We start from the raw sequence: 13,091 nt of genomic DNA on the forward strand, positions 1-13,091 counted from the left end.
GGCGGGGCCTTTTCAGATAGGAGGAGGGCCGCTTGATCTGGCGAACAGTTGGTGGGTGGGTGTGTTGCAGCTTGCTCTGGAGAACTCTTGGGGTGTGTGTGCAAAGGAAGGAAGGAAGGAAGGAAGGAAGGAAGGAAGGAAGGAAGGAAGGAAGGAAGGAAAGAAAGAAAGAAAGAAAGAAAGAAAGAAAGAAAGAAAGAGGGCTCAGTCAGCACAAGCACAAGAATACAGTATGCTGTCATGAGAGAAGCCCTGATCAGAGAGGGGAGTTAATAAATGAACCTCTCAGTGTTGCGTATTTCTATGCTAACAAAGACTGCATCTTTTTACTTGTATCTTTTACTTCTGTATCGCTGTAATACCACTAAAAAACGTAGCCGAGGAATGCAACTGTGGACTCTATTAAATGTATTGCCCTTTTGTATCTTTCTAAAAGGTGTTTTCTTACACTAGGAGATGTAACTAGAATAGAAAAATGTAACTGGAAGAATGTAGCCAAAATATTTTCTATTCTGTCTGACTTTCCATTGCCGTATACTTGATCTGTCAATATTCTGCCGTTCACAAACTGTCAAAATGCCTTCAAGACCACAGCGCCACCTACTGGGTCTACAAATGACATCGTGAATACACACAAAATGCAACATAAAATCAGTTTAATTAATAAAAGTATGCAGAGCGGAACTTCACACCAGCACTGATAATCATGCAGAAACAGGACTTCACATGTGAATACCCCTTGGTCTACACACCCCAGGTCTACAAGCGAACTACAGTTTCCTTGACTATGACACTGTAGACTGCGGGGGGCAAGTCAAACATGGATTGAATGGGGGAATTTGACTTCTGTCAGCCTGAGTTACGAGCCTTGCTCAGACACTCACTGACACCCCAGCTCCAAGGAACTTTTTATACGAGACAGACATTATATCTGCCTGGGTGCTGCCATTTTTACCCTGGATAATCAACAAAATCGCCTGGATTGTACAAACGGTAGCTACTTCCTTTACAGCCAAGGGGAAGTTACCAAGCACCCAAACTGGACAGAGGTGGACAATGGGGGAGCTGTTTATATCTACACAGATTCCAACCACCCCACAGAGAACTTAATTTTGGGGTTCCAATGCCTTTGAATGGACTCTCAGCCCCAGAAAACCCACCTACAAGGACTTTTCCTACGGCAATTTTGTTGCCTCTGGGATATTGGAATAACCAATGACTGGGAAGGGCCAGAATACCTGGAAGGCTGGCTTCACTCTGCAGGGGCTGCACAAAACCCCGAGTGGACCACACCGGGCCTCAGAGGTGCGGGGGGTTGCCAAGGACATGAGACGTCTGAAAACCAATGACCCTCTGAACCCCCTAGGCACTGCACCAAGGCATTTTGACCCAACCCCTTTGTACCCAGAGCAAGATCTTCTTTGCTCCTGGGACCAGGAGAAAATATTCAAATGTGGAGCAAGGTGGCCAGAGAAGCTCCCTACCCCAACTGCTGGATCTCAGAGGCAAGGCCTGCCCTTGGTAGCAGTGGCTGTGACCTTGGACCAATACTCCACCGGGGACATCACTTCCTGGAACCTGACAGCCCTGAACCTTACCCATCAATACCTGTACTTGATGGGACCCACAAAAGGGCCCCTCTGCCACCTCTTCGCAGGGGAAGGAACCCCTGTTGGGAAAAGCACCTGTGACATAAACCTTGACATCTTGATCACAGGGCAAGTGACTGTCTCTAACATCACTCAGTCTAGGAGTTACCCAGACCTCACCAGTGCATTGAAGGAGGCCATGGGACAATGCCATGATTCTCCAAGCCTTTGCTTCCAGAAGTGAGCAATAAGGGGGAAAGAGTCTCAGTACCCTAAGGGGGGAAAAGGAGGCATAGACGAAAGGTGGATAAAATAAATTTGACTGTGGGACTTAAGACAATGTTTCGAATGCCCAGGAAACTCAGCATACCCGAGAGAGGTTTGGAACTTTGTACAGTGGTACCTCAGGTTACATACGCTTCAGGTTACATACGTTTCAGGTTGCAGACTCCGCTAACCCAGAAATAGTGCTTCAGCTTAAGAACTTTGCTTCAGGATGAGAACAGAAATCATGCTCCGGCGGCACGGCGGCAGCGGGAGGCCCCATTAGCTAAAGTGGTGCTTCAGGTTAAGAACAGTTTCAGGTTAAGTACAGACCTCCGGAATGAATTAAGTACTTAACCCGAGGTACCACTGTATCCCTGCTGAGGAGTTTTCGGAATATCACTTTGGGCAACAGTTTACCCTCTCTATATACCAATGTTGAAAACATTGTAAAGACCGTCCTGAAGGTACTGAACCAGTAAATGTGCAATGCGCATCACCCCACCCCCACTGCCTCAGTCGGAGGTGGTAAAAGGAAACTGAATAAAAGGCTGAAGATTGAGGAAAGAGAGAAGAACTTGGAGGGGGAGGTGCTCAATGTCTTTTTATTTTTTTAAAAAGAAAAGATCTCTCCAGGACTTGGAGGAGACAAACTACCGGGGATATATGGGGTTAGATGCAGTCAGATTGTAACCTGAAAATTAGTGATTATTATGTATGTTCTTGGGTATTTAATTATGTGTAGCATTTTCTAAGTGGGGAGATTCAGTATAAGGAAACCATCTAGATAAGGAGGAAGGAACATTTTAAAAAGGTACTTAAGAGGAAATTAAGGAAAGGAGGTCAGAGACGTCCGCTGGTGGAAGGGGGAATAGCAGCTAAGAGAACAAGTTTATTGAGTTTATTGGCTAACAAGTTTATTGAGTTTATTGGCTAACATACGACCCCTAGTGGGGATATATGAAACCACATTAAAAAACCCACCAACCTAAAGGAAACATGAAACATAAAGGATTAAAAGTATTAAAACAACAAAATTTTGAATCAGCAAACAAAACTGGGAAACTGCTGGCTTGGCAATTAAGGAAAAAACAAAGCCAAAATATTATAAATAAAATAAAAGACAATTTACTGAACTGTCTGTAACCTGAAGTGTATGTAACCCGAGGTACCACTGTATTAGAAACTGCAGTACTACAAAATAATATAAAAACATTGTCTAAAACTTATGAGTTTCTACTAGAATGGCACACAAAAGATGAAGAAATTAAGGATGTTATGACCAAATTTGCAATGGATATAGGACATAATACTGAATATGAAAAATGGTCAAAATTATGGAATACAGTTTTAAAATTCACAGCATGTACACCATTAAAAGAAAATCTGTTAAAAATGATGTATAGATGGTACCTCACTCCAACCAAACTAACAAGGATGTATAAAAAAGGAAGTAAAAATTGTTGGTAATGTGGGGTGAAAGAAGGCGGGGTTTTTTCACATGTGGTGGTTATGCGACAAGGTGAAAATGTACTGGGATAACATATATAACGAATTAAAGAAGATCTTCAGATAAACGTTTCAGAAAAAAACTGGAAGCATTCTTGTTAGGTATGGTTGGAGAAGATATTGCAAAGAGTGATCAGAAATTGTTATTATATGCAACAACAACAGCGAGATTATTGCTAGCACAGGTTTGGAAACAACAGCAATTGCCAACAGTGGAAGATTGGCAACAGAAGGTAATGGAGTCCACAGAAACAGTTACCATATTTTTCGCCCTATAGGGCGCACCGGCCCATAGGGCGCACCTAGGTTTTTTTTTGGGGGGGGGATAAAGAAAAAAAAATTATTTCCCCCTCAGGTGCGGGGCTGGGCTTCCCCCGACCCCAGCCCCCAGAACAGGCTGCTATCCGCAAGCCTTGGGAGCCCGGCGGGAACTCCCGCTGGGCTCTCCAGACTTGCGGATATGTTCCCAAAGCCCGGGGCATGCTGCTCAGCGCGCCCCAGGCTTCGGGGTGCAGGCTGCTATCCACAAGCCTGCATTCGCCCCATAGGACGCACACACATTTCCTCTTCATTTTTGGAGGGGGAAAAGTGCGTCCTATAGGGCGAAAAATACGGTAATTAACTGGGGAAATTCGACAACAGGGCGATGAAACTTTTCAAAAAGATTGGAAGAAATTTATGGTGTACATAGGAAAGATTTGTATGAAATAGAAAAACCAGCAGAATAGAAATAAACCTCATAATGTGTAACACAAATATTTTTATTGGAACACAAAAAGTACAATGTAATCAATATAACCAAATGTATTTACAAATAGTATATGGATAGACAGCCACAATATGAAAATAAAAATTGTATGTATAAAAGGGTTTATATACTCATAGACAATTCACAGACAATTGAGTAATCAGAATAATAACATTTAGAATGGATAAATACAATGCGAAAAATTAGAAGTGACATAAAGAAGCCAGAAGAAGGAAGGAGAGAAGTCAGCTCGCAGGAGCAAACTATAAATGTACAATGTAATATATGTATTTAAAGTATGAAGTATGTAAAACTAATAAAGATCATATTAAAGAAAGAAAGAAATTTATTCAGGAAAGCGACCAAATCACAGAATCTCTGGTGACGGAACTCTTAGAGGTAAGACAGCTCAGCTTACGAAACAGGCTTGCTCTTCATTTTTTGCTTGCGGATTGGGGCTAGACATGTGCCTTAATTGGTTCAGAATGCTGTCCCTATGTGACGGACCAATCCCTGAACATTATGGGATATTTAAATGCCATTCATGAATGAGCGGGTAAACTAACGAACATAAAACATGAAGGGTTGTTGGACTATAATTTATGGGATTGGTTACCAAAACTAGGCTGGCTCAGGCAACTTCTTAAATGGATCTTATTTGGTGTAGTTGTGGTTGTACTATGTATATTGCTGTTTTGTTGTGCTGCACACTGTCTAAATCAGGCATAGGCAGACTCGGCCCTCCAGATGTTTTGGGACTACAACTCCCATCATTCCTGACCACTGGTCCTGTTAGCTAGGGATGATGGGAGTTGTAGTCCCAAAACATCTGGAGGGCTGAGTTTGCCTAAGCCTGGTCTAAATCCATGTTGCGCTCTCTTGTGCTGTACTGCCCAACACCCTGGTTGTAATGCCTCACCCTTTAGAGCTTCCGTTCCCCAACCGCAGCCACCTTCCTTGAATATGTGCAGTTGCAACACCCGGGTGAGGGAGAATATGTGATTAGAGAACGTTAGTGGTGCAGAGAAAGGATTTGCGGTTCTTTCAGAACCTTAAGCAAATCTATCTCCGAAAGGGGAGCTGTTACGGAATTACTGGGCGGGGCACACAAGCGAGAGCCCAGTTCCGTTTCGGGTCTTACCACACCCAGAAAACCCTCCACACACACTTAGGGCATGAGACAACGAGCTCAAGAAAGCCCTTTACATAGCCCTTTCAGGGGTCGGAAAGGTTTACCGTCCATGGGCCAGGTCACTCCCACAGAGATTGTCTGTGGGTCGGACTGGCGCAGTGAGACGCCGGAAATCGCGTGTGTGCAGAAGTGATTTTCGGTGCCTGGACATGCGCAGACGCGATTTCCAGTATCTACGTGTGCGCAGATGCGATTTCCTGCGCCGCTTGGTGACTCCCCGCACTGCGCTGCACTGGTTTAGCGCAGCATGCAGGGGACTCGCCAAGTGGGTGGCTCGGTTCAGGGGCACTTTGGGGGCCGGTAAAACGGTCTTCGTGGGCCGCATCTGGCCCATGGGCCGCATGTTGCCGACCCCTGCTCTAGTTCATCTAGTCCAACTAGATGTTTGCATATACAGTGGTACCTCAGGTTAAGTACTTAATTCGTTCCGGAGGTCTGTACTTAACCTGAAACTGTTCTTAACCTGAAGCACCACTTTAGCTAATGGGGCCTCCTGCTGCCGCCATGCCGCCGGAGCACAATTTCTGTTTTCATCCTGAAGCAAAGTTCTTATCCCGAGGTACTATTTCTGAGTTAGTGGAGTCTGTAACCTGAAGCATATGTAACCTGAGGTACCACTGTATAAGTACATGTGGCATGTAGTGAGAAACCTGCAAGCAGGATCTGAGCACAAAGTACTATCCTGTCCAGTAGTTACCAGCAACTGATATTGAGAATCACCGTCCAGACTAAAGCTGTGGTCTGATATCCATTTACTAAGAAGCAAGCCTAAACTGAATGGGATTAGTAGACATGATTAGGATTGCAGTGCCTCACATTCATTTTAGCATCTTAATAACATCCACATCACCAGATGCCTCAAGTTGGTTCCTAATTCTTAACTTCATACAGCCCAGTCCTGTGAATCCTTAGGTCTGTACTCACAAAGGATAAGGCTATCAATTTCTACCAGCCATGAAGGCTATGCTCTGCCTCCATTGCTGGGAGCAGTATGCCTCTGAATGCCTGCTGCTGGGTGGGCATCAGCGTTAGCAGATCTTGCAGGTTGGGTGAATTGGATTGAAAAGATTGCTTATTCTGGAATTCAAAGGATTTATTCACGCAGGAACTATTTGCAGGATGAGTGGAGATGAGAGAGAGATGGCAGACATCTTGCCTCAACAAACTGGGAGAGAACAACAAACAATAAATGGGTCCACTTTTTGGGGTGGTATGCACTTAAACGAAGCAAAGACTACAAACAAATGCTTAAATACGTACAATTTAAATGTGCCTATTTCTAGATATCTATCACATTTATTTATACTTGCTCCAATAAATTCAGGACAGAATGCATGGTTCCCCTACATGTATTATTATATATTATATACTATATTTTGACACATAAGTATTAGCATTTTAATATTTATGTAAATAATTATACGTAATTTTAAATAGTTATGCAATACACACACACATCTATATTTATATCTTGTATAAAATTAAACCAGTCTGTGCAAAAAAAGAAAGCAAACGTAAGCGGTGTGGAAGGAAGAAAGCCCCCCCCCCTCCACCCTTCTCTCGCTACAAAGGTTTTGGACAAGGCAAGGAGGCGGGGCAAGATGCCCTCACCCAAGATGGCGTCGGCGGCGTTGTGTTCTGTTCACGTGGTCAGACCCACCCCCTCCCGCTCCTCCTCCTCCTCCTCCACGAGCGCAAGGCGATTGTGACGAGGCCGCTGAAGAAGGCCCGCCCCGCCCCAGCGCTTACTCCCCCCCTCCTCCTGCGCGTGCGCTCTCTCCAACCCGGCTGGGCTTCCCTTTCCCCTCAGTGCCTGGCAAAAGAGCGGTGGTCGCCGGCCGGGCCGCGGGAATCAGCCGGAGCCGCCACGATGAGGAGCAGAGCGCCGCCGCCGCTGCCTCTGGTTGTTCTGCTCCTGGGGGGCTGGGCGTCCCTGTGCGGCGCCTTCTACCTGCCGGGCTTGGCTCCTGTCAGCTTCTGCGACGAGGGAGGCGAGAAAGCCGGATGCAAGGTGTGTAGGAGAGAGGGAGGGGGGTCGAGAGGAGGAGCCCCTTCCTCGGGGTGGGGGAGGGGGCACACCCCCAGCCCCTCCCCTTTCCCCCAGGTGTACCCCCCCTTGTTCTAAACACCCCCCTCTTAAGCTTTTCTCCTGGGTGGGAAGACTCCCCCCCCACTGCCAAGCTTATCATGCCCCCATGCCCCTTAAATAATTTATACCTAGTAGTAGTAGTTAATTCATGTGTATATATGTTCCTCTATAATATATTCATTTTCCCTGACAAGGGGCTCAAGGCATCTTAAGGATAAATGCAGAAACAGATGAGAACCTAGGAGGAAATGATGGGGTTGTTGTTTTTTTAATCATTAAATACCGATAGAACGAGCATTTAAATACACACGCACACAGTAGGAACTTGACTGGCAGAGCTTTTCCGGGTAGTGCGGGACACCTTTTTTTACCCAGACTGGTCTGAAGGAGGTGGCAGGAAGAATGGTAGTAGCGTTCTCTCCTGAGGAGTTTGCAAAGCATTTTGAAGGGTGAAATTGCTTTTGCATCCCCCGGGAACTTTGACTCGGCTGTTAGAGCAGATGAATCTCAAGGGGTGTCCGGAGCACCATCCAGTCCTGCTGTGTTGGACGAGTTTCAGTTGGTCAGCCATGGGCAAGGTGCTTGGGTCGGTCAAGGCGACCGCTTGTGCTCTGGGCGCTTGCCCTGCTTGTCCAGTTAAAAACCAGCAGCTGTGCCCCTGTCTGTACAAGGACAGCTTAACTTCCATTGTCTGTCCTCTGCAAACCTCTAGGCTGGATTACTGCAATGCATTATTATTATTATTATTATTATTATTATTATTATTGCTACCCCTGAAGACTGTTCCGAAACTTCAGCTGGTGCAGAATTCATTGGCCAGGTTACTCACTGGGGCAAAACACTTCGAGCATATTACATGAATTCTGGTCCAGCTGCACCGGCTGCCAATTAGTTTCTGGGCCCAATTCACCTCTTCCCATGGCATATTAACCAACTGGGACCCTTTGATCATTCTGAGGCCCCTCTCATGTGCATCCTCCGTGAGAGGTCAGGACGGTGGCAATACAATAATGGGCCTTTTCTGCAGTGGCTCCCTGTTTGAGCAATGCTCTCCTCAGGGAGGCTCACCTGGCGCCTTAATTACGTATTTTTAGGCACCTGGTGAAAACACTTCTTTATAACCAGGCCTTTGGCTGATTAACATTCTAAGGACTATTAAATGTGCTTGTGGGAGGGGGGTTATTGGTTTGTTGTGCTTGTTTTCTAATGTATTTTGTGTTTTCATTTTGTATATTTGTGTTGTGAGCCAGGCTGTGATCTTTGGATGAAGGGCAGTATACAAATTTAATAAATAAAAATGTATTCAGCGTACATAGGTGTGCACAATGCTTTACAGGGTGGATAAGAATCAATGCTTTTTTAAAAAAATCTGATTTTTAAATTTTAAATTGGATTTTTTTTATTTAAATGGTTGTTTTTTATTTAAATTGGATTTTTTAAAATTTAAATCGGATTTTTAAAATAAAATGCTTTTGGAGGAAAAATCTTTCTATAGATAGTTTTCTATTTAAGGTACATTATAGTTCAAAGGCTATTTATCAGGAAATACGGATTTGTTTTAAGTTTTTCATGTGTGCTAAAACTCAGCCTGAGGTTTTTTTTAAAATAAAAAAAATTGTTTAACCACATCAGTTATAAAACATGGATACAGTGGTGCCTCGCAAGACGAAAAGAATCCGTTCTGTGATTCTCTTCGTCTAGCGGTTTTTTCGTCTTGCGAAGCAAGCCCATTGACGGATTAGCGCTATTAGCGGCTTTTAGCGGCTTATCTGCTGATCGGATCAGCTGATAAGCGGCTTAGCGGCTTAGAAAAAGGGGGGGGAGGAAAAAAAAAACAGCAGGAACTCGCAAGACATTGTCGTCTTGTGAAGCAAGCCCATAGGAAATTCGTCTTGCGAAGCACCTCCAAAATGGAAAACTCTTTCATCTAGCGAGTTTTCCATCTTGCGAGGCATTCGTCTTGCGGGGCACCACTGTACATATGCTGTAATGTTATTGTTTTAGTTAAATAAATTGTTTAAATTATTATTAAGAAAATTATTTTTTTCCTTCCAATAAAGTAAGGCAGAAAAGTTGTCCAGATATTAACATTTTAAGCCTCACAATAATTTCATAACTATCTGTCTATGTATTTCTAATAGTATAACCAAATCAAATTTTTGATATAACTGTAAAAACTACTCTGAAAATTTATTATTTTAAAAATGAAACCTTCATCTGGTTGTAAATATTAAGATTATACCAGCAAGAATGAGTCTTTCTGTAAAAAAAATTATTTAAACCAAGTCTTACTGACTAGTGATTTAAATTGTGATTTAAATCGATTTGAATTTAAATCAAATCCACCCTGATGCTTTATTACCCATTCCCCCCCCCAAAGTAAAATCGTTTGAAACCAGATATGTATGTATGTATGTACCAGTACGTATAGAGCCAGCAGGCCTTTGCAGCTCTTCAGTTTTTATTTTTTTATTAGCCAGTTTCCTCAAATGGTTATCTGCTTTTTAAAAAAAGATTGTGTTCTATGTTTTAACGTTGTACACTGTCCCAATATTTTCTGTACAATGTAGTGGCAGAGCGGACATAGTTTTGTTTTCCAAAATATTCTTCAGAATATGGAATTTACTGTAGATTCTGACATATAAAGGTAAAGGTAAAGATACCCCTGCCCGAACGGGCCAGTCTTGACAGACTCTGGGGTTTGTGCGCCCATCTCACATCTATTGGCCGGGGGCCAGCGCTGTCCGGAGACACTTCCGGGTCACGTGGCCAGCGTGACAAAGCTGCATCTGGCGAGCCAGCGCAGCACACGGAACGCCGTTTACCTTCCCGCTGGTAAGCGGTACCTATTTATCTACTTGCACCCGAGGGTGCTTTCGAACTGCTAGGTTGGCAGGCGCTGGGACCGAACGACGGGAGCGCACCCCGCCGCGGGGATTCGAACTGCCGACCTTTCGATCGGCAAGCCCTAGGCGCTGAGGCTTTAACCCACAGCGCCACCCGCGTCCCTTTTAACCCCGACCTTTTAACCCCGGAAAAGAGGTTAAAAAGTCGGGGGTCGTCTTATACGCCGGGTATGGCTGCAGTGAGTGGCGGGATCCACGCCGAGATGAAGCTGCCCGGCAAAGCTGCCCAGCGATGCTAAGCTGGCTTCGCTGGGTGGCTTCCTCCCGGCACGGAGCCTGCCACCGACTGCTGCTGCGGTGGCAGCAGCTTCACTGGGCAGCAGCAGTGGGCGGCGGGCTCTGCTCTGCGCCGGGAGGCAGCCACCCAGCGAAGCCGGCCTAGCATCGCTAGGCAGCTTCATCCTGGTGCGGAGCCCGCCGACCACTGCCGCTGCCCAGTGAAGCTGCCAAAGCGTATAAGGCAACCCCCCCCCCCAATTGGCAGCTGCCAGTTTGGGCGGTCGTTTTATACGCCCAGTCGCCTAATACGCCGGAATCTACGGTAAATGAAATCATTGGCTGCCACTTGTATGTCTTCTTTCCTTTATACTCTGAGAAGAAGTTTGCCATGATTTTTTCTAAGTATATAAATATAAGATATATGAATATAATGTGTCCTTGAAACAACTCCATGAAATGGGTCAGGCTAAATGATTTAGACTGTCCTAAGGCCCTTAGAGCTACCACTTGCTTCTGTGACTCCTTTTGCACCTTCAGTGGCCTAGCGTGGAGTAAGTGGGAACATCAGACCTAGATACCAAATGTGGCCCTCCAGGCCTGTGCACCTGGCCCTTGAGACCCTCCAGGCCACACTCCCCAGTAGCCGTGCTTCATTCTTTTGAGTGTTTTTGCCTGCCTGGGGTATCTTGCTTGCCTGGATGGAAGGTAAAATTTGCATGCATTATTCTGCCCCCTCTTAGTTCTGTTTCCACTTGTCTTTGACTCCTGGGAGGCTCTTTGGTTGAAAAGGTTCATCGTCTCTGGCCTAGCAATTAGTAATAGAGCAAGAGAAATTCCCTCATTTCTTTTATCTCCACAACAGGGAATTTGTTTTCCTGCTAACGTTCACCTGTGTTGGTTGTGTGTCAGGTTGCTGTTGCAACCTTCAGATCTATAAGTGAGAGTTACAAGGTGGAATAGTGCTGAGGCAAATAATTAAGATGGTGGTATCTGCTTAAGGCTTTACCCCTGTGTAAACCCTGTTTTCCTACTTCAACGTTCAAATTTATTGCGCCACAATGACTCATTTCCTGTCTTCCCCTGATCCACCCACTGACCTTGAATAGATCTATGTTATGTCACACCCACAGTAGTTCAGGCTTAGGGAAGCTCTATTCCAACCAAACAGGGCATCTCCCATTCCCTCTGTACAGCCCTATTCCTCTGTCTTGCTCTGAGAAAAAAAGTATGTATTCAAATTTAATTGCCACTCCACCTAGGTATACTGCCCTACCCGCTTTTGACATTCAGTTGGCTATACAGTGGTACCTCGGGTTACATACGCGTCAGGTTTCAGACGCTTCAGGTTTCAGACTCCGCTAACCCAGAAATTTTACCTTGGGTTAAGAACTTTGCTTCAGGATGAGAACAGAAATCGTGCTCTGGCGGTGTGGCGGCAGTGGGAGGCCCCATTAGCTAAAGTGGTGCTTCAGGTTAAGAACAGTTTCAGGTTAAGAACGGACCTCTGGAATGAATTAAGTACTTAACCCGAGGTACCACTGTATATCTCATCCAGGCGTGGGAAGCAGGTAGGACCTAACCTCTCCTAGTCGGTGCACCTAATGGTTGGGATTGCATAAAATAAGAACAGCCTGCTAATGTCCTATCTAGTCCTGCATCCAGATGCCTGTGGGAAGCTCAGGACCCGAGTACAAGAGCAGTCTCCCCCCTTGTGGTTTCTAGCAACTGGAATCTGGAATAATTAATTATTACCTCCAACTGTGGGGGTGGAGCAACTGATAGACTTATCCTGAATTTGTCCAATCCTCTTTTATTGCCTTCCAAGTTGGAGGCCATCGCTGCCGAGTTCCATAGTTTAGCTCCGTGCTGCGTGAAGAAGCATTTTTTCTTTCCCGAATCTTCCGACTTTCAGTGTTATGAGAGAGGAAGAAAGTCTAGCTACGTCTTCTATGCCAGGCACATCCAGCTCCCGAGAGACTGCGATCTACTCCCAGTATAAAAAAAACTGAGAGAAGCAAAAGTTGTTGAGCTTTTTTAAAGGGGGGGGGGAAGGTTAACCATTAACTACGACACTAACAACTGCACAAAACAATAAAGCCAACTAACGTTGGAAGAAGACTAAAAAGGATCACACTTATGACATGACGTAGGGACAGAGCGGGGGGCGGGGCGGGGATGGAAACATTCATTATACATTGCTTTTAATCCCGCAATCAAAAAGGATCCTGCGATCGACCGCTATCACCCGGGGATCTACCTGTCGATTGCGGCTGACAAGTTGGACATCACTGCTCTATGCCACTCATAATTTTATACACGTCAATCATGTCAGCTCTTGCCTTTTCTCTAAGCTAAAAAGTCGCAAAAGTCACCTTCTCTTCATAGGGGAATTGCTCTTGGTTGCCCTTTTCTGAACCTAATTTACCTCACACAGCTCTGTTGTTATTATTGCTATTGTTATTTTATTTATCAGTTGCTTCCTGTGAAACATCTCAAAGTGGTTTCACAATGTGGTAAGAACATGTTGCTATGAGTTTGGTTGAGGGGGAGACTTGCCAGAATCTCTAGAATAGAT

The 13,091-nt window shown here is 45.0% G+C and overlaps 1 protein-coding gene and 1 long non-coding RNA gene across 2 annotated transcripts in view; both read left to right on the top strand.

The window, feature by feature from the left end:
• The first annotated feature begins 11 nt into the window (after positions 1 to 11).
• LOC309523510 lies at positions 12 to 525 on the top strand. The gene is made up of 2 exons (XR_014215427.1): positions 12 to 96; positions 155 to 525. It is a non-coding gene; the product is annotated as an uncharacterized lncRNA (long non-coding RNA).
• Positions 526 to 7,082: 6,557 nt separating this feature from the next.
• The window catches only part of LOC309523428 (transmembrane 9 superfamily member 2-like), a 57,082-nt gene continuing 51,073 nt past the window's right edge, over positions 7,083 to 13,091 (top strand). Inside the window, exon 1 of the mRNA XM_082207256.1 lies at positions 7,083 to 7,313. Within this exon, the coding sequence (XP_082063382.1) occupies positions 7,173 to 7,313 (141 nt within the window). The 5' untranslated portion in view covers positions 7,083 to 7,172. The remainder of the gene's footprint in view (positions 7,314 to 13,091) is intronic.

The sequence above is a fragment of the Podarcis vaucheri genome, assembly GCF_965113315.1.
Source record: "Podarcis vaucheri genome assembly, chromosome: Z".
Lineage (NCBI taxonomy): Eukaryota > Metazoa > Chordata > Lepidosauria > Squamata > Lacertidae > Podarcis > Podarcis vaucheri.